At 39.4% G+C, this 20,998-nt stretch overlaps 1 protein-coding gene across 9 annotated transcripts in view; it reads right to left on the minus strand.

The window, feature by feature from the left end:
- The window catches only part of CHM (CHM Rab escort protein), a 255,280-nt gene that overhangs the window by 180,986 nt on the left and 53,296 nt on the right, over nt 1-20,998 (minus strand). For all 9 annotated transcript variants that reach the window (XR_011998361.1, XM_026016746.2, XM_026016743.2 and 6 more), the window contains one exon: nt 13,602-13,726. Coding sequence is in view for 6 of the 9 variants with exons in the window: in XM_026016746.2 (XP_025872531.1) it covers nt 13,602-13,726 (125 nt within the window). In the remaining 3 variants the exon portion in view is untranslated. The remainder of the gene's footprint in view (nt 1-13,601; nt 13,727-20,998) is intronic.

Consider the following 20,998-nt stretch of genomic DNA (forward strand, 5'->3'; position numbering starts at 1 on the left):
AACTAAATTCTAATCTTTCAATAGTAACTCTGGATGTAAATGGGATTAATGAACCCATCAAAAGGTGCAGGGTTTCAGAATGGATAAAAAAGCAAAACCCATCTATTTGCTGTCTACAAGAGACTCATTTTAGACAAAAGGACACCTACAGCCTGGAAATAAAAGGTTGGAAAACCGTTTACCATTCAAATGGTCCTCAAAAGAAAGCAGGGGTAGCCATCCTACCATCAGATAAATTAAAATTTATCTCAAAAGGGGATCCCCGGGTGGCTCAGTGGTTTAGCGCCTGCCTGTGGCCCAGGGCGCGATCCGGGAGGCCCAGGATCGAGTCCCACATCGGGCTCCTGGCATGGAACCTGCTTCTCCCTCTGCCTGTGTATCTGCCCCCCTCTCTCTCTATCTCTCTCTCTCTCTATCATAAATAAATAAATAAATAAATAAATAAATAAATAAATAAATCTTTTTAAAAAATTTTATCTCAAAGACTGTAGTAAGAGATGAACAGGGACAATATATCATACTTAAGGATCTATCCAACAGGAGGACCGAACAATCCTGAATATTTATGCCCCGAGTGTGGGAGCTGCCAAGTATATCAATCAATTAATAACCAAAGTTGAGACACACATAGATAATAATACACTAATACTGGGAGACTTGAACAAAAGGCCTTCTAAAATGGACAGATCTTCTAAGCACAATTTATCCAAATAAACAAGAGCTTTAAATGATACACTGCATCAGATGAATTTAACAGATATTTACAGAACATTACATCCAAATGCAACTGAATACACATTCTTCTCAAGTGCACATGGAACTTTCTGCGGAATAGACCACATACTGGGTCACAAATCAGGTCTTAACCGGTAAAAAAAGATTGGGATCCTCCCCTGCATATTTACAGACCATAATGCTTGGAAACTAGAAGTAAATAACAAAAAGAAGTTTGGAAGGATTTCAAACACGTGGAGGATAAGGACCATCTTGCTAAAAGATGAAAGGGTCAACAAGGAAATTAAGGAAGAAAAAATTTTAAAAAAAAAGGAAATTAAGGAAGAATTAAAAAGATTCATGGAAACTAATGAGAATGAAGACTCAACCATTCAAAATCTTTGGGATATAACAAAAGCAGTCCTGAGGGAGAAATACATCGCAATACAAGCATCCATCCAAAAACTGGAAAGATCTCAAAACAAAAGCTAACCTTGCACCTAAAGGAGCTGGAAAAAAAACAGCAAATACATCCTACACCAAGCAGAAGAAGAGAATTAATAAAGATTCGAGCAGAACTCAATGAAATAGAGGCCAGAAAAACTGTGGAACAGATCAACAAAACCAGGAGTTGGTTCTTTGAAAGAATTAATAAGATAGATAAACCATTAGCCGGCCTTATTAAAAAGAAGAGAGAAAAGACTCAAAGTAATAAAATCATGAATGAGAAAAGAGAGATCACCAAAAATACCAAGGAAATACAAAATATTTTTAAAACCCATTATGAGCAGCTATAAACCAATAAATTAGGCAATCTAGAAGAAATGGACACATTTCTGGAAAACCACAAACTACCAAAACTGGAACAGGAAGAAATAGAAAATATGAACAGGCCAATCACCAGGGAGGAAATTGAAGCAGTCATCAAAAACCTCCCGAAACACAAATGTCCAGGGCCAGAGGGCATTCCAGGGGAATTCTATCAAACGTTTAAAGAAACCATATCTATTCTAGTAAACCTGTTCCAAAGGAAGGAAAAGGATGGAATACTTCCAATCTTGTTTTATGAGGCCAGCATCACCTTAATTCCAAAACCAGGCAAAGACCCCACCAATAAGGATAATTATAGACCAATATCCCTGATGAACATGGATGCAACAATTCTCAACAAGATACTAGCCAAAAGGATACAACAGTACATTAAGAAGATTATTCACCATGCCCAAGTGGGATTTCTCCCTGGGATGCAAGGCTGGTTCAACACTTGAAAAGCAATCAATGTGATTGATCATATCAGGAGGAGAAAAAAACAAAAAGAATATGATCCTCTCAATAGATGCAGAGAAAGCATTTGACAAAATGCAGCATCCATTCCTGATCAAAACTCTTCAGAGTGTAGGGAAAGAGGGAACATTCCTCAACATCTTAAAAGCCATCTATGAAAAGCCCACTGCAAATATCTTTCTCCATGGGAAAACACTGGGAGCCTTTCCCTTAAGATCAGGAATAAGACAGGTTTGTCCACTCTCACCACTGCTATCCAACATAGTACTAGAAGTCCTACCCTCAGAAATCAGGCAACAAAAAGAAATAAAAGGCACTCAATTTGGCAAAGAAGAAGTCAAACTCTCCCTCTTCACAGATTACATGATACTGCACATAGAAAACTCAAAAGACTCCACCCAAGATTGCTAGAACTCATACAGTAATTTGGCAGTGTGGCAGGATACAAAATCAATGCCCAGAAGTCAGTGGCATTTGTATACACTAACAATGAGACTGAAGAAAGAGAAATTAAGGAGACAGTACCATTTACAATTGCCCCCAAAAGCATAAGATATCTAGGAATAAACCTAACCAAAGAGGTAAAGGATCTATACCCTAAAAACTAGAGAACACTTCTGAAAGAAATTGAGGAAGACACAAAGAGATGGAAAAATATTCCATGCTCATGGATTGGCAGGATTAATATTGTGAAAATGCCAATGTTACCCAGGGCAATTTACACGTTTAATGCAATCCCTATCAAAATACCATGGACTTTCTTCAGAGAGTTGGAACAAATTATTTTAAGATTTGTGTGGAATCAGAAAAGACCCCGAATAGCCAGGGGAAGTTTAAAAAAGAAAACCATAGCTGGGGGCATCACAATGCCAGATTTCAGGTTGTATTACAAAGCTGTGGTCATCAAGACAGTGTGGTACTGCACGAAAACAGACACATAGATCAATGGAACAGAATAGAGAACCCAGAAGTGGACCCTCAACTTTATGGTCAACTAATATTCGACAAAGCAGGAAAGACTATCCACTGGAAAAAAAAAGTCTCTTCAATCAATGGTGCTGGGAAAATTGGACATCTATATGCAGAAGAATGAAACTAGACCACTCTCTTTCACCATACACAAAGATAAACTCAAAATGGATGAAAGATCTAAATGGGAGACAAGATTCCACCAAAATCCTAGAGGAGAACACAGGCAACACCTTTTTTGAACGTGGCCACAGTAACTTCTTGCAAGATACATCCACGAAGGCAAATGAAACAAAAGCAAAAATGAACTATTGGGACTTCATCAAGATAAGAAGCTTCTGCACAGCAAAAGAAATAGTCAACAAAACTAAAAGACAACCTACAGAATGGGAGAAGCCATTTGCAAATGACCTATCAGACAAAGGGCTAGTATCCAAGATCTCTAAAGAACCTTTTAAACTCAACACCAAAGAAACAAACAATCCGAAAGACATGAACAGAAATTTCGCAGAGGAAGACATAGATATGGCCCACAAGCACATGAGAATATGCTCCGCAGCACTGGCCATCATAAAAATACAAATCAAAACCACAATGAGATACCACCGCACACAAGTGAGAATGGGGAAAATTAACAAGACAGGAAACAACAAACGTTGGAGAGGATGCAGAGAAAAGGGAGCCCTTTTACACTGTTGGTGGGAATGTGAACTGGTGCAGCCACTCTGGAAAACTGTGTGGAGGTTCCTCAAAGAGTTAAAAATAGACCTCCCCACGACCCAGAAATTGTACTACTGGGGATATAACCCTAAGATACAGAGGCAGTGAAATGCTAGGACACCTGCACCCCGATGTGCATAGCAGCAATATCTACAAGCCAAACTGTGGATGGAGCCTCGGTGTCCATCAAAAGATGTATGGATAAAGAAGATATGGTCTCTGTATATAATGGAATATTAGCCATTAGAAACGACAAATAACCCACCATTTGCTTCAACATGGATGGAACTGGAGGGTATTATGCTGAGTGAAATAAGTCAATCGGAGATGGACAAACATTAATTGGTCTCATTCATTTGGGGAATGTAAAATATAAGGGGAATAAAGGGGTAAGGATAGAAAATCAGTGGGAAATATCAGAGAGCATGATAGAACATGAGAGACTCCTAATTTTGGGACACGAACAAGGTGTGGTGGAAAGGTAGGTGGGCTGTGGGTAGGGGTGACTGGTGACAGCCACTGACGGGGGCACTTGATGGGATGAGCACTGGGTGTTATGCTATATGTTGGGAAACTCAACTCCAATAAAAAGAAATTAAAAATTTTAAAAAATGAAAAGAAAAAAACATATGATCATTTCAATAGATGCAGAAAAAGCATTTGACCAATTACAATATCCATTCATGATAAAAAAAACTGAACAAAGTAGAGATAGAGGGAACATTCCTCAGTCCATATATGAAATACCCATACCTAACATCTTCAATGGAGAAAAACTGAGAGCTCTTTCTCTATAGCTGGAAATAAGACAGGGATGTCCACTCTCACCACTCTTGTTCAACATAGTACTGGAAATCCTAGCCATAGCCAATCAGACAACACAAAGAAATAAAAGGCATCCAAATCAGCAAGGAGGAAGTCAAACTTTCACTATCTGCAGATGACATGATTATCTATAAAGAAAACATTAAAGACTGCACTAAAAAATTGCTAGAACTGATATACGAATTTGGTAAAGCTGCAGGATACAAAATCAACGTACAAAACTTTGTTGCATTTCTGTACTACAATAATGAAGTAGCAGAAAGAGGTACTGAGGAATCAATCCCATTTACAAATGCACCAAAATACAAATGATATCTAGCAATAAACCTAACGAGAGACGTAAAACATCTGTACTCTGAAAACTATAAAACAGTGATGAAAGAAATTGGAAAAGACACAAAGAAAAACATTCCATACTCGTGGACTAGAGGAAGAAATATTATTAAAATGTCACAGAACTAGAACAAACAATCCTAAAATTTGTTTGGAACCACAGAAGACTCTGAATAGCAAAAAAATATCTTGAAAAAGAAAGCAAAGTTGGAGGCATCACAATTCCAGACCTCAAGTTATATTACAAAGCTGTAGTGATCAAGACAGTATAATAGTGGCATAAAAATAGACAATTGGATCAATAAAACTAAACAGTAAAATGAGAAATGCACCCACAACTATTTGGTTAATTAATCCTCGACAAAGCAGGAAAGGCCACCCAATGGGAAAAAAGTCTCCTCAACAAATGGTGCTGGAAAAACTGGACAGCAACATGCAAAAGAATGAAATTGGACTACTTTATTACACCATACATAAAAATAAACTCACAATGGACTAAACTTCTAAATGTGAGACCTAAACTATGAAAATGCTAGAAGAGACCATATAGGCAGTAACCTCTCTGACATCTGCCATAGCAACTTTTTTTTAGGTAAGTCCCCTGAGGAAAGGCAACAGAAGTAAAAATACATTATTGGGACTTCATCAAAATAAAAAGCTTTGGCACATTGAAGGAAACAATCAACAAAAATAAAAGGCAACATAAAAAAGGGAGAAGATATCTGCAAATAATATTGCTAATAAAAGTTTAGTAACCTAAATATATAAAGAAGTTATAAATCTCAACACCCCACAATAATCCAATTAAAGAACGTGTAGAAGATATGAATAGGCATTTCTCCAAAGAAGACATCCACATGGCCAACAGACACATAAGAAGATGCTCATTATCATTTATTATCAGGGAAATGCAAATCAAAACTCCTATGAGATATCACCTCACAGTTGTCAGAATGGCTAAAATAAACAACACAAGAAACAATAGGTGCTGGTAAGGACATGGAGAAAAAGGAACCTTGTTGCAGTGTTGATGGGAATGCAAACTTATGCAGCCACTGTGGAAAACGGTATGGCAGTTTCTCAAAAGTTAAAATTGAAATAAAACTACTCTAGGATCCAGCAATCACACTACTGGGTGTTTGCCCAAAGAATACAAAAACAGTAATTCAAAGGGCCATGCACCCCTATGTTTAAAGCAGCAATATTTACAATAGTCAATATATGGAAGCAGCCCAAGTATCCATCAACTGATGAACGGCTAAAGAAGATGTGGTATATATACACAAAGAATATTATTGTATAGCCATAAGAAAGAATGAAATCTTGCCACTTCCAATGATGTGGATGGAGCTAAAGAGTAAAATGCTAAGCATATTAAGTCAATGAGAGAAAGACAAAGATCATATGATTTCACTTATATGTGCAATTAAAGAAACAAATGAGCAAAGGGAAAAAAAAGAGAGGCAAACCAAGAAAACAGAACCTTAACTATAAAAGAAAAACAGTTTCCATAGGAGAGGTGGGTGGGGGAATGGGTAAAATAAGTCATAGGGATGAAGGAATGCACTTGTTGTGATGAGCACATGGTGACTTATGTATGGAATTGTTAAATCATATTGTACACCTGAAACAAATATTATAATGTATGTTAACTGGAAAATAAAAACGTAAAAAAAACACAATTAATTTTCTAGTGAGACACTTAAAATATTACGTCCCAATATTCTCTCCTGGTTGTCAAAAATATGTCCCCAAATGCTAAGCCCAATTGTTTTTATTTCAAAATTATAATATTCCATTTTGCTAGGCTATTATCGACAAAGAGTTAGAAGAACACTGGCATTGAATTAAATAATCCAGGGCGGGGCAAGATGGCTAAAGAGTAGGGTCCCCAAATGAACTTTCCCCACCAAATTACCTAGATAACCTTCAAATAATCCTGAAAATCTACGAATTTGGCCTGAGATTTAAAGAGAGAACAGCTGGAATGCTACAGTGAGAAGAGTTCACACTTCAATTAAGGTAGGAAGACAGGAAAAAAGAAATAAAGAAACAAAAGGCATCCAAGGGGAAGGGGCCCCGTGAGGAGTCCGGCTAAGGCCTGGGCGAGTGCCCCAAGACAGGAGCCCCCACCCAGAGAAGCAGGAGCTTCACCAATCTTCCCAGGCGGAAAGGCCAGCGCAGGGAGTTAGAGCAGGATCCCAGAAGGGGCAGGGATGCCCTCAGTCTCCCAGGGACACTAACAGAGCACCTGCACCCCTGTAAGAGCGCGCCAGCCCTGTGGCCCAGCTCCCTAAAGGGGTAGAGTGTGCTCCCGGCTGGACCCGGGAGCAGATCCGCGGCGGCTCGCGCAGAGGTACCGCGTGGACCTGGTAGCAGCTCGGAGGGGCCCAGGCGGCGACTCCACACGGAGGGGGGCTGCGCGGCTGGGAGCACAAATCCAACAGTGCAGGCCCGGGAGCACAGGGCACCGGGGACACAGGCCAGGATCCAGTGCTCCCCCCAAGACAGGCAGAAGCCAGGAGGGCACAGGACAGCAAGGACACTCCTGCCCCAAGATGAGCAGATCAGCAGCCAGACCCCTGTTGCAACGAGGCCCCTGCAGACTAAGAGCTCCCTAGTTACAGGAGGAGCTGAAATCAGGGCTCCAGACCTGACCACCACGCCCACCACTGTAGTTCCTCCAGGGGCCTCAAAGGCTAAACAACTCCCACTGAGCCTCACACTGGCCTCACTGGATAAACAGCTTAAACATCTTTCACTGAGCCCTGCACCAGGCAGGGGGCTGAGCAGCACCACCAAGCGCTAACACCTGAAAATCAGCACAGCAGGTGCCTCCTGCAGAAGACCAGCTAGACAGACAGGGGAAAAACAAATTATTGGGCAAATTATTGACCAAGCAGCACTGGAAAGATCCAGGGGAAGTCGAGGGATTTACAGTACACAGAATCAGAGGATACCACCCTAATTTTTTGGTTTTTGATTTGTTTGCTTCCCTCCCCATTTTTTCTTCTTCTCTTTTCTTCTCTTTCTTTTTCTTTTTACTTTCTTATCTTCTTTTTCTTTTTTCTTTTTTCTTTTTTTCTTTTTCTTTACTTCTTTCTATTCTCTCTTTTCTCCTTTTCCCAATACAACCTGTTTATGGCCACTCTGCACTGAGCAAAATGACTAGAAGGAAAACCTCACCTCAAAAGAAAGAATCAGAAACAGTCCTCTCTCCCACATAGTTACAAAATTTGGATTACAATTCAATGTCAGAAAGGCAATTCAGAAGCACTATTATACAGCTACTGGTGGCTCTACAAAAAAGCATAAAGTACTCAAGAGACTTCATGACTGCAGAATTTATATCTAAACAGGCATAATTAAAAACCAATTAAATGAGATGTAACCCAAACTACAGGTCCTAATGGGGATTAACAAGGTGGAAGAATGAGTGAATGACATAGAAGAAAAGTTGATGGCAAAGACGGAAACTGAGGAAAAAAGAGACAATTAAAAGATCATGAGGATCGATCAAGGGAAATAAGTGACAGCCCAAGGAAGAAAAATCTAGGTTTCATTGGGGTTCCCGAGAGCACCGAAAAGGACAGAGGGCCAGAATATGTATTTGAACAAATCATAGCTGAAAACGTTCCTAACCTGGGAAGGGAAACAGGCATTCAGATCCAGGAAATAGAGAGATCCCCCCTAAAATCAATAAAAACCGTTCAACACCTCGACATTTAATAGTGAAGCTTGCAAATTCCAAAGATAAAGAAAAGATCATTAAAGTAGCAAGAGACAAGAAATCCCAAACTTATCTGGGGAGGAATATAAGATTAACAGCAGACCTCTCCACAGAGACCTGGCAGCCCAGAAAGGCCAGGCAGGATATATTCAGGGTCCTAAATGAGAAAAACATGCAGCCAAGAATACTTTATCCAGCAAGGCTCTCATTCACAATGGAAGGAGAGATAAAGAGCTTCCAAGACAGGCAGGAACTGAAAGAATATGTGACCTCAAAAACCAGCTCTGTAAGAAATTTTAAGGGGGACTCTTAAAATTCCCTTTAAGAAGTCCGATGCAACAATCCACAAATACAGGGACTGAATATGTATTATGATGACACTAAATTCCTATCTTTCAATAGTAACTCTGAACGAGAACGAGCTTAATGACCCCATCAAAAGGCGCAGGGTGTCAGACTGGATAAAAAAGCAGGACCCATCTATTTGCTGTCTACAACAGACTCATTTTAGACATGAGGACACCTACAGACTGAAAATAAAAGGTTGGAGAACCATTTACCATTCAAATGGTCCTCAAAAGAAAGCAGGGGTAGCCATCCTTATATCAGATAAACTAAAATTTATCAGGAACACTGTAGTGAGAGATGAAGAGGGACACTATATAACACTTAAAGGATCAATCCAACAAGAGGACTTAAGAATCATCAATATATATGCCCCGAATGTGGGAGCTGCCATATATATCAATCAATTAGTAACCAAAGTTAAGACATACTTAGATAATAATAAACTTACACTTGGTGACTTCAATCTAGCACTTTCTACCCTCGATAGGTCTTCTAAGCACATCTCCAAAGAAACAAGAGCTTTAAATGAGACACTGGACCAGATGGATTTCACAGATATCTACAGAACTTTACATCCAAACTCAACTGAATACACATTCTTCTCAAGTGCACATGGAACCTTCTCCAGAATAGACCAGATACTGGGTCACAAATCAGGTCTGAACCAATACCAAATGACTGGGATGGTCCTCTGCATATTCTCAGACCATAATGCCTTGAAATTAGAACTAAATCACAACAAGAAGTTCGGAAGGACTTCAAACACGTGGAGGTTAAGGACCATCCTGCTAAAATATGAAAGGGTCAACCAGAAAATTAAGCAGAATTAAAAAGATTCATGGAAAAATAATGAGAATGAAGATTCAACCATTCAAAATCTTTGGGATACAACAAAAGCAGTCCTGAGTAGGAAATACATAACAATACAAGCATCCATCCAAAAACTGGAAAGAACTCAAATACAAAAGCTAACCTTATACCTAAAGGAGCTAGAAAAAAATTGGAAATAGATCCTACACCCAGCAGAAGAAGAGAGTTAATAAAGATTCAAGCAGAACTCAACGAAATCAAGACCAGAAGAACTCTGGAACAGATCAACAAAAGAAGGAGTCGGTTCTTTGAAATAATTAATAAGATAGATAAACCATTAGCCGGCCTCATTAAAAAGAAGATAGAGAAGACTCAAATTAATAAAATCATGAATGAGAAAGGAGAGATCACTACCAACACCAAGGAAATACAAACAATTTTTAAAACACATTATGAACAGCTAAACACCAATAACTTAGGCAATCTAGAAGAAATGGACGCATTTCTGAAAAGCCACAAATTACCACATCTGGATCAGGAAGAAATAGAAAAACTGAACAGGCCAATCACCAGGCAGGAAATTGAAGCAGTCATCAAAATCCTTCCATGACACAAAAGTCCAGGGCCAGATGGCTTCCCTGGGGAATTCTATCACACGTTTAAAGAAGTAACCGTATCTATTCTACTAAAGCGGTTTGGAAAGATAGAAAGAGACGAAGTACTTCCAAATTCTTTCTATGAGGCCAGCATCACCTTAATTCCAAAACCAGACAAAGACCCCACCAAAAAGGAGAATTACAGACCAATATCCCTGATGAACATGGATCAAAAATTCTCAAAAAGATACTAGCCAATAGTATACAACAGTACATTAAGGAGATTATTCACCATAACCAAGGAGGATTTATCCCCGCGATGCAAAGCTGGTTCAACATTCGTAAAACAATCAATGTGATTCATCATTTCAGCAAGAGAAAAACCAAGAACCATATGATCCTCTCATGAGATGCAGAGAAAGCATTTGACAAAATGCAGCATCCATTCCTGACCAAAACTCTTCAGAGTGTAGGGATAGAGGGACATTCCTCAACATATTAAAAGCCATCTACGAAAAGCCCGCAGGAAATATCATTCTCCGTGGGGAAGCACTGGGAGCATTTCCCCTAAGATCAGGAAGAAGACAGGGATGTCCACTCTACCCACTGCTATTCAACAGAGTACTAGCAGTCCTAACCTCAGCAATGAGACTACAAAAACACAAAGAAGGCATTCAAATTGGCAAAGAAGAAGTCAAACTCTGCCTCTTCGCTGATGACATGATACTCTACGTAGAAAACCCAGAAGACTCCACCCCAAGATTGCTAGAACTCATACAGCAATTCAGCAGTGTGGCAGGATACAAAATCAATGCCCAGAAGTCAGTGGCATTTCTATACACTAACAATGAGACTCAAGAAAGAGAAATTAAGGAGTCAATCCCATTGACAATTGCCCCCAAAAGCATAAGATACCTAGGAATAAACCTAACCAAAGAGGTAAAGGATCTATACCCTAAAAACTATAGAACTCTTCTGAAAGAAATTGAGGAAGACACAAAGAGAAGGAAAAATATTCCATGCTCATGGATTGGCAGAATTAATATTGTGAAAAGGTCAATGTTACCCAGGGCAATTTACACGTTTAATGCAATCCCTATGAAAATACCATGGACTTACTTCAGAGAGTTGGAACAAATTATTTTAAGATTTGTGTGGAATCAGAAAAGACCCCAAAATAGCCAGGGGAATTTTAAAAAAGAAAACCATAGCTGGGAGCATCACAATGCCAGATTTCAGGTTGTACTACAAAAGCTGTGGTCATCAACACAGTGTGGTACTAGCACAAAAACAGACACATAGATCAATGGAACAGAATAGAGAACCCAGAAGTGGACCCTCAACTTTATGGTCAACTAATATTCGACAAAGCAGGAAAGACTATCCACTGGAAAAAAAGTCTCTTCAATCAATGGTGCTGGGAAAATTGGACATCCACATGCAGAAGAATGAAACTGGACCATTCTCCTACACCATACACAAAGATAAACTCAAAATGAATGAAAGATCTAAATGTTAGACAAGATTCCATCAAAATCCTAGAGGAGAACACAGGCAACACCCTTTTTGAACTCGGCCACAGTAACTTCTTGCAAGTTTCATCCAGGAAGGCAAATGAAACAAAAGCAAAAATGAACTATTGGGACTTCATCAAGATAAGAAGCTTTTGGGATCCCTGGGTGGCGCAGAGGTCTGGCGCCTGCCTTTGGCCCAGGGCGCGATCCTGGAGACCCAGGATCGAGTCCCATATTCCCATATCGGGCTCCCGATGCATGGGACCTGCTTCTCCCTCTGCCTGTGTCTCCACCTCTCTCTCTCTCTCTGTGACTATCATAAATAAATAAAAATTAAAAAAAAAAAGATAAGAAGCTTTTGCACAGCAAAGGATACAGTCAACAAAACTGACAGACAACCTACAGTATGGGAGAAATATTTGCAAATGACCTATCAGATAAAGGGCTAGTTTCCAAGATCTATAAACAACGTATTAAACTCAACAGCAAAGAAACAAACAATCCAATCATGAAATGGGCAAAAGACATAAAGAGAAATCTCACAGAGGAAGACATAGACATGGCCAAGAAGCACATGAGGAAATGCTCCACATCACTTGGCATCAGGGAAATACAAATCAAAACCACAATGTGATACCACCTCACACCAGTGAGAATGGGGAAAATTAACAAGGCAGGAAACCTCAAATGTTGGAGAGGATGTGGAGAAAAGGGAACCCTCTTCCACTGTTGGTGGGAATGTGAACTCGTGCAGCCACTCTGGAAAACTGTGTGGAGGTTCCTCAAAGAGTTAAAAATAGACCTGCCCTACGACCCAGCAATTGCAGTGCTGGGGATTTACCCCAAAGATGCAGATGCAATGAAACGCTGGGACACGTGCACCCCGATGTTTATAGCAGCAATGTCCACAGTAGCCAAACTGTGGAAGGAGCCTAGGTGTGCATCGAAAGATGAATGGATAAAGAAGATGTGGTTTATGTATACAATGGAGTATTACTCAGCCATTAGAAATGACAAATACCCACCATTTACTTCAATGTGGATGGAACTGGAGGGTATTATGCTGAGTGAAATAAGTCAATCGGAGAAGGACAAACATTATATGGTCTCATTCATTTGGGAAATATAAAAATTAGTGAAAGGGAATAAAGGGGAAAGGAGAAAAAATAAGTGGAAAATACCAAAAGGGAGACAGAACATGAAAGACTCCTAACTCTGGGAAATGAACTAGGAGTGGTGGAAGGGGAGGTCAGCGGGGGACGTGGGGGCCGGGGGAGGGTGACTGGGTGGCGGGCACTGACGTGAGTACTTGATGGGATGAGCACTGGGTGTTATTCTGCATGTTGACAAATTGAACACCAATAAAAATAAATTTATTTAAAAAAAGAATTAAATAATCCTGGGTTTTAATCTTGGGCCCCACCACTATCTAGGCTAGGTATGGTCGTCTTGACATTTTTCAAGCCATGGGACCTTCAGCAAATTAATCTCTACAATGAGAATTGTGTAAAAACTGCAATTCGTACTATCTGTTCTATCCAAGCACAGGACGGTTTTAGGAATCAAGTCATTAATGTAACATGTTATTATCATCACTATCATCTAAGCAGAGAAAACTGAAAGTTGTATTTTAAAACAGGCAAACCATTTTATCAATTGACTTTTAGTAACCAATGTCATATGTTGGCTTCTTCTGAATAGATGTGAATAAGAAGTTATTAATTTGGTTTATCCTAAATAATTACTTACTTTACATACCTGGCATAACAAAACACTTCCACATGTTGAATGGTTTTATCCTTCCTGCTAAGAGCAATGGCTTCTTCATTTTCAAGAATCTGCTCATGCCACGCTGGGTCTTCATTCACAATGTCCCTGTTTTCCTAAACAAAATATAGATCAGAAATTTTAATTAAATTGGGCAATCAGAACCTCTACTTTTTTGTGAAAATATAGACCTTTTTCAATGTTTTGCCTTTGATCCCATCAGAATTCTGAAATGACTCTAGCATAGTGTGCCATCTCAAAGAAGAGAGAAGAAAATTGTGTAAAAACCTATCCTATCAAAAGCTAGCTCTGGTTTACAGATTTCTATCAGGATATCTGACAGTATGATACAGTCATTGGATGTGCCTGTTTTGACATTATTTAAGAACTAAGACAACCCTCTATCTGTTGAAAATCAAGCATGTCTGTTCTACATATTACTTTTTATTAAGAAAGTTTTTGCATTTTGTTGTCCAAAAGCAGGCTCATAATTACTTCATTCTACTTGACTTACCTTCAATCACCTAAAAACAATAGCCATACCAAATTATGATTATATATACAAGTATTTTTGAAAAGTATTCAGCCCACTGTAAATATAAGACTATATAATAATCCTCTAAATGTCTTATATTAAGAAAGACAATAAAACAATAATATATGTATGCAAACTTATAAGGGTTGAAAGCAGCCCTTCAAAACTTTCAATAATTTCCAATTATACTTTATGGAAATAAATTATATGTAGAGCAATATTTTAATACAGGAGTTTTTTGGAAAATTCAGGATATACTTTTTCCATATGTCAAGGCTCAATTTTTAATATTCTTAAAATTTTAAACTATTTGATACACATTGCTTAGAAAAATGTTTAAAATATATATTTTCAAAGAACTAGGAGTGGGGAAAAAAGAACTAGTAATAAAATATAACTATAATATTGTTTAAGTAAAATCACCTTAGGAAATTTCTAAACTTACAGATTTCATAAAATAGGACAATATTTTAAAGGGGGAAATACAGTAATTTGAAATGACCTGATTGGTAGTTTTGCATATTTATAGTAGTCACCTGACAAAATCAGTAAAAACAAAGCGAAGAAAAATTTAATGTAAATTTATTAATTTTTTTTTCCAAGGTAGGACCTACTTGGTTTTGGCTCAGTTTATGATCTCAGGGTCCTAGTATGAAGCCCCAGGTCAGGCTCTGTGCTCAGAGAGGAGTCTGCTTCTCTCTCTCCCTTTGCCCCTCCCTCCCTCCCACTCACACACTCTCTCTCTCTAAAATAAAGAAATGTTTTAAACAAGGCTTTTTCTGGAGACACCTGGGTGGCTCAGGTCATGATTCCAGGGCTCTGGGATTGAGTCTTGCATGAGGCTCCCCACAGGGAGCCTGCGTCTCTTCCTCTACCTATATCTCTGCTTGTGTCTCTCATGAATAAAGAAATAAAATCTTGCCCCAAGAAGGCTTTTTTTTCTCCTGAATTTAAAATTTAAAGTGAAGAAAGGTAGGGAAGACATCCCTTATTATTAAGTGTATTTACGAGATAGTGTTAAACATCCCAACATAGGTAAAAAATGAGGTAAAATACAGGAACTCTAAAATGTGAAAACATGGGGTTACCAACCTGAATGAAGAAAAGACTAGATCAGTAGACAAAGAGTGAAAGGGGAAAGGATATGGTGAAAGAGTCAAGATGCTGGAGTAGAAGAACCACTAAAATAAACATCTACAAAAATATTTTAATAAATCGAACCTATTATTAAAACTTATTTTATAAAATTCCCTCCACTCACCAGAAGTTCTCCATTCAGAAAACTGACGTATTTTTATTGTCTTTACTGTGAGCATCGAGGTTAAATTTTCTCATGGAAGTACTAAATATGGTAAATATAGTAAATAAGATAACTTTCTAAGACTAAGGTTCAAAATAGGATTTCTACTCCACACAAATATATGAATATTAAGGCACATATATAAATCAGCTAAATATCTATTAGTATCATTTACTTTCTTGATTTACAAAGTTTGTATTACATGCAATATTACTTTCCAACAATTGTTTCTCTACACTCTCACTTCATTCAACAGTATTATTCAAACTGAATCTTTACTGCATCTTCAACATCACTATCTTTGTCATCACTAGAAGCACTTTATAAGTCACCTACCATTAATTAATCAGTACAACTACAATGCTTAGTGTGGTGCTGGGCAAATGGTAAGTGCTTAATAAGTCTTAGCTTATATTATTTTTAGCTAACTGTATCTAATTTTCTAGAATTTATCACCCTCCTTTCCCAACTGTTAAAACTATTTTGAGATACAGCAGTTTCTGATTCCATGCATGATGCTCAGAGTAGGATATTCACTTGAAGCCACATGTACCATTCACATAAAATTAGGACACTTTTTTTATTGTCATAAAAATCAATAAACTACATGACACAACCAACTCCACACATTACTATGGTGTAAATGTCTTCTAAAAAACTTCTTGGGGGGCAGGGCGGGGCAAGATGGCTGAGGAGGAGGGTCCCCAGCTCACCTGGCCACACCAACTAACCTACATGGCTTTTAAATCATCCTTAAAACCTACGAATTCGACCTGACATTTAAAGAGAGACCAGCTAGAATGCTACAGAGAGAAGGGTTTTAGCTTCTAACAAGGTGGGAAAGCAGAAAAAAATTAAAAAGAATCAAGTAGGAGGGGGCCACTGCAAGGAGCCAGGCTACAGCAAGGCTGTGAAAGCCTCCAGGGACAGGAAAGCCCAGCCCCAGAGAAGCAGAAACTTTAAAAATCTGCACTGCATTCCGGGTGTAGGGAAAGGCGCTTAGCAGGGAAACCGGGCAGGATCACCGGAGGGGCAGTGGAGCCTCTAGTTTCCAGGAGTCACTAATAGAGGAAGCATGCCCAGTGGAAATTGCACCACAGACTGTGGGCCGGTCTTGGTAAAGGGCTAGATAGCGCGTGCACAGCGGGGCATCCGGAGAAGCTCAGGCAGTGGCTTGGGGCAGAGAGGTCTACGCCGTGCTGCCTTGGGAAGCCATGGCTAAAGGAGCACGAGACCAGCAAGCGTACGGGGCCTAGATGCCTGGACGACGAGCAGACACAGCCCCAGATCCTGCACTCCCCCTGGAGGAGGTGGAGGTGAGGAGGACACAGGACAGAGAGGACTCTCCTGCTGCCGTGCACCCCTGAGCCGTTCAGATGAGAACCCACCACCACCCCGGAAGCATCCAGGACAGCATGAACTGGGAGACTGCGGTAGTTACTACGGGCTGGCCGCTGCCAGTGTGTCTGTTCCTCCTTGTGTCACCCTGTGCCTGGAACGGGGGCCCCAGGGAACAGGAGCCAACAGGATAACCAGCTCCCACTGGGCCTGGCACCCAGCATGAGGCACGGCAGCTCCAGCAGATGCACACACCTGAGAACCAGGACAGCAGGTCCTCCACCAGAAGACCAGCTCTAAGGGCAGGGGAAGAGCAAGTTCTTGACCCAGAAGCATGGGAAAGCCCCAGGGGAAGTCGAAGGAGTTACAAGATATACAACCAGAGGAATCATCTAGGGTGAAATTTACTTAGGTCTTGTTGGATATTCTTGATGTAGCCCACTCATACAGCAACTTTGCACTGAGCAAAATGACTAGAAAGAACTCACCACCAAAGAAATAATCAGAAACAGTCCTCTCTGCCACAGAGTTACAAAATTTGGATTACAATTCAATGTCAGAAAGCCAATTCAGAAGCACTATTATAAAGATACTGGTGGCTCTAGAAAACAGCACAAAGGATTCCAGAGACGTCATGACTGCAGAATTCAGATCTAATCAAAACGAAACTAAAAATCAATTAAATGAGATGCAATCCAAACGAGGTCCTAACGACAAGGGTTAACGAGGTAGAAGAACAAGTGAGTGACATAAACGACAAGTTGATCGCAAGGAAGGAAGTTGACGAAAAAAGAGAAAAACAATTAAAACACCATGAGGAAAGGTTAAGGGAAATAAATGACAGCCTCAGAAGCAAAAATCTACGTTTAATTGGGGATCCAGAGGGCGCCAAAAGGGACAGAAGGCCAGAAAGCATATTTGAATAAATCATAGCTCAGAACTTCCCTAATCGATGTAGGAAAACAGTCATTCAGATCCAGGAGACAGAGGTACAGCCCCAAAATCAAAAAAAAGTTCAACACCTCGACATTTAAAAAAAAAGTTCAACACCTTGAAACTTGCAAATTCCAAAGATAAAGAGAAAACCCTTAAAGCAGCAAGAGACAAGATATCCCTAACTTATATGGGGAGAAATATTAGATTAAGAGCAGAGCTCTCCACAGAGACCTGGCATGCCAGAAAGGGCTGGCAGGATATATTCAGGGTCCTAAATGAGAAGAACCTGCAGCCAAAAATACTTTATCCAGCAAGGCTCTCATTCAGAACACATGGAGAGATAAACAGCTTCCAAGATAGGCAGAAAGTGAAAGAATATGTGACCACCAAACCAGCCCTGCAAGAAATATTAAGAGAGACGCTATAAAAGAAAGAGGAAGCCCAAAGAAATAATCCACAAAAACAGGGACTGAAGAGGTATCATGATGACACTAAATTCATATCTTACAATAGTATGTCTGAACATGAATGGGCTTAATGATCCCATCAAAAGACGCAGGTTTCAGACTGGATAAAAAAGCAAGACCCATCTATTTGCTATCTACAAGAGACTCATTTTAGACATAAGGAGACCTAGAGCCTGAAAATGAAAGATTGGAGAACCATTTACCATTCAAATGGTCCTCAAAAGAAAGCATGGGTAGCAATCCTCATATCAGATAAACTAACATTTATCCCCAAGAGTGTAGTGAGAGATGAAGAGGGACACTACCTAGATCATACTTCAATGTTCTATCCAACAAGAAGACCTAAGAATCATGAATATTTATGCCGCTAACGTGGGAGCAGCCAAGTATATCAATTAATAACCAATGTTAAGAAATATTTATATAACAATACACTAATACTGGGAGACTTCAACACAACATTTTCTGCAAATGACAGATATTCTAAGTACATCAACACAAAAGCCAAAAGGGCTTTAAATGATACAGTGGAACAGATAGATTTCACAGATATATACAGAACACTGCATCCGAACACAACTGAATACACATTCTTCTCAAGTCCACATGGACCTTTCTCCAGAAGAGACCACCTACTGGGTCACATATAAGATCTCAACTGATATCAAAAGATGGGGATTCTTCCCTGCATATTTTCAGACCATAATGCTTTGAAACTAGAACTAAACCACAAGACGAAATTTGGAAGAAACTCAAACACCTGGAGATTAAAGACCAACCTGCTAAAAGATAATGGGTCAACCAGGAAATGAGATAAGAATTAAAAAGATTGATGTAAACTAATGTGAATAAAGATGAAACCGTTCAAAATCTTTGGGATACAGCAAAAGCAGTCCAAGAGGGAAATACATTGCAATACAAGCATCCCTCAAATAACTGGAAAAAACTCAAATACCTAAGCTAACCTTGCACGTAATGGAACTGGAGAAAGAACAGCAAAAACCTACACGAAGCAGAAGAAGACAATTAATAAAGATTCTAGCAGAACACAATGAAACAGAGACCAGAAGAACTTTGGAACAGATCAATAAAACCAGGAGTTGGTTCTTTGAAAGAATTAATAAGATAGATAAACCATTAGCCAGCCTTATTAAAAAGAAGCAAAGACTCAAATTAATAAAATCATGAATGAAAAAAGGAAGATCACCACCAACACCAATGAAACACAAAAGATTTTAAAAACATATTATGAGCTGCTATATGCCAATAAATTAGGCAATCTAGAAGAAATGGAAAACTTTCTGGAAAACCAGAAACTACCAAAACTGGAACAGGAAGAAATAGAAAACCTGAACAGGCCAATAAGCAGGGAGGAAATTGAAGCAGTCATCAAAAACCTCCCACGACACAAAAGTCCACGGCCAGGTGGCTTCCCAGGGGAATTCTATCAAACCTTTAAAGAAGAAACCATACCTATTCTACTAAAGCTGTTCCAAAAGATAGAAAGGGATGGAATACTTCCAATCTCATTCTATGAGGCCAGCATCACCTTAATTCCAAAACCAAAGACCCCACCAAAAAGGAGAATTATAGACCAATATCCCTGATGAACATGGATGCAAAAATTCTCAACAAGATACTAGCCAATAGGATCCAACAGTGCATTAAGAAGATTATTCACCATGACCAAGTGGGATTTATCCCCGGGATGCAAGGCTGGTTCAACATTCATAAAACAATCAATGTGATAGATCATATCAACGAGAAAAACCAAGAACCATATGATCCTCTCAATAGATGCAGAGAAAGCATTTGACAAAATACAGCATCCATTCCTGATCAAAACTCTTCAGAGAGTAGGGACAGAGGGAACATTCCTCAACATCTTAAAAGCCATCTACAAAAAGCCCACAGCAAATATCATTCTCCATGGGGAAACACTGGGAGGCTTCCCCCTAAGATCGGGAACACAACAGGGATGTCCACTCTCACCACTGCTATTCAACATAGGACTAGAAATCCTAGCCTCAGCCATCAGGCAACAGAAAGAAATAAAAGGCATTCAAATTGGCAAAGAAGAAATCAAACTCTCCCTCTTTGCAGATAACATGATGCTGTTCAGAGAAAACCCAAAAGCCTCCACCCCAAGATTGCTAGAACTCATACAGCAATTTGGCAGTTGTGGCAGGATACAAAACTAATGCCCAGAAATCAGTGGCATTTCTATACACTAAGAGTGAAACTGAAGAAAGAGAAATGAAGGAGTCAATCCCATTTATAATTGCACCCAAAAGCATAAGATACCTAGGAATAAACCTAACCAAAGAGGTAAAGGATCTATACTCTAAAAACTACGGAAGACTTCTGAATGAAATTGAGGAAGACACAAAGAGATGGAAAAATATTCCATGCTCATGGATTGGAAGGATTAATATTGTGAAAATTTCAATACTATCCAGAGCAATTTACACGTTTAATGCAATCCCTATCAAAATCCCATGGACTTTCTTCAGGGAATTGGAACAAATCATCTTAAAATATGTATGGAATCAGAAAGGACCCCTAAGAGCCAGGGGAATATTTAAAACGTAAACCAGAGCCGGGGGCATCACAATGCCTGATTTCAAGTTCTACTACAAAGCTGTGACCATCAGGACAGTATGGTACTGGCAAAAAAAGAGACACATAGATCAATGGAACAGAATAGAGAATCCAGAAATGGGCCTCAAGTCTATGGGCAACTAATATTCGACAAAGCAGGAAAGACTATCCTCCTGGAAAAAGGATAGTCTCTTTGATAAATGGTGCTGAG

This window comes from Vulpes vulpes, chromosome X (assembly GCF_048418805.1).
Source record: "Vulpes vulpes isolate BD-2025 chromosome X, VulVul3, whole genome shotgun sequence".
NCBI classification, from domain to species: Eukaryota; Metazoa; Chordata; class Mammalia; order Carnivora; family Canidae; genus Vulpes; species Vulpes vulpes.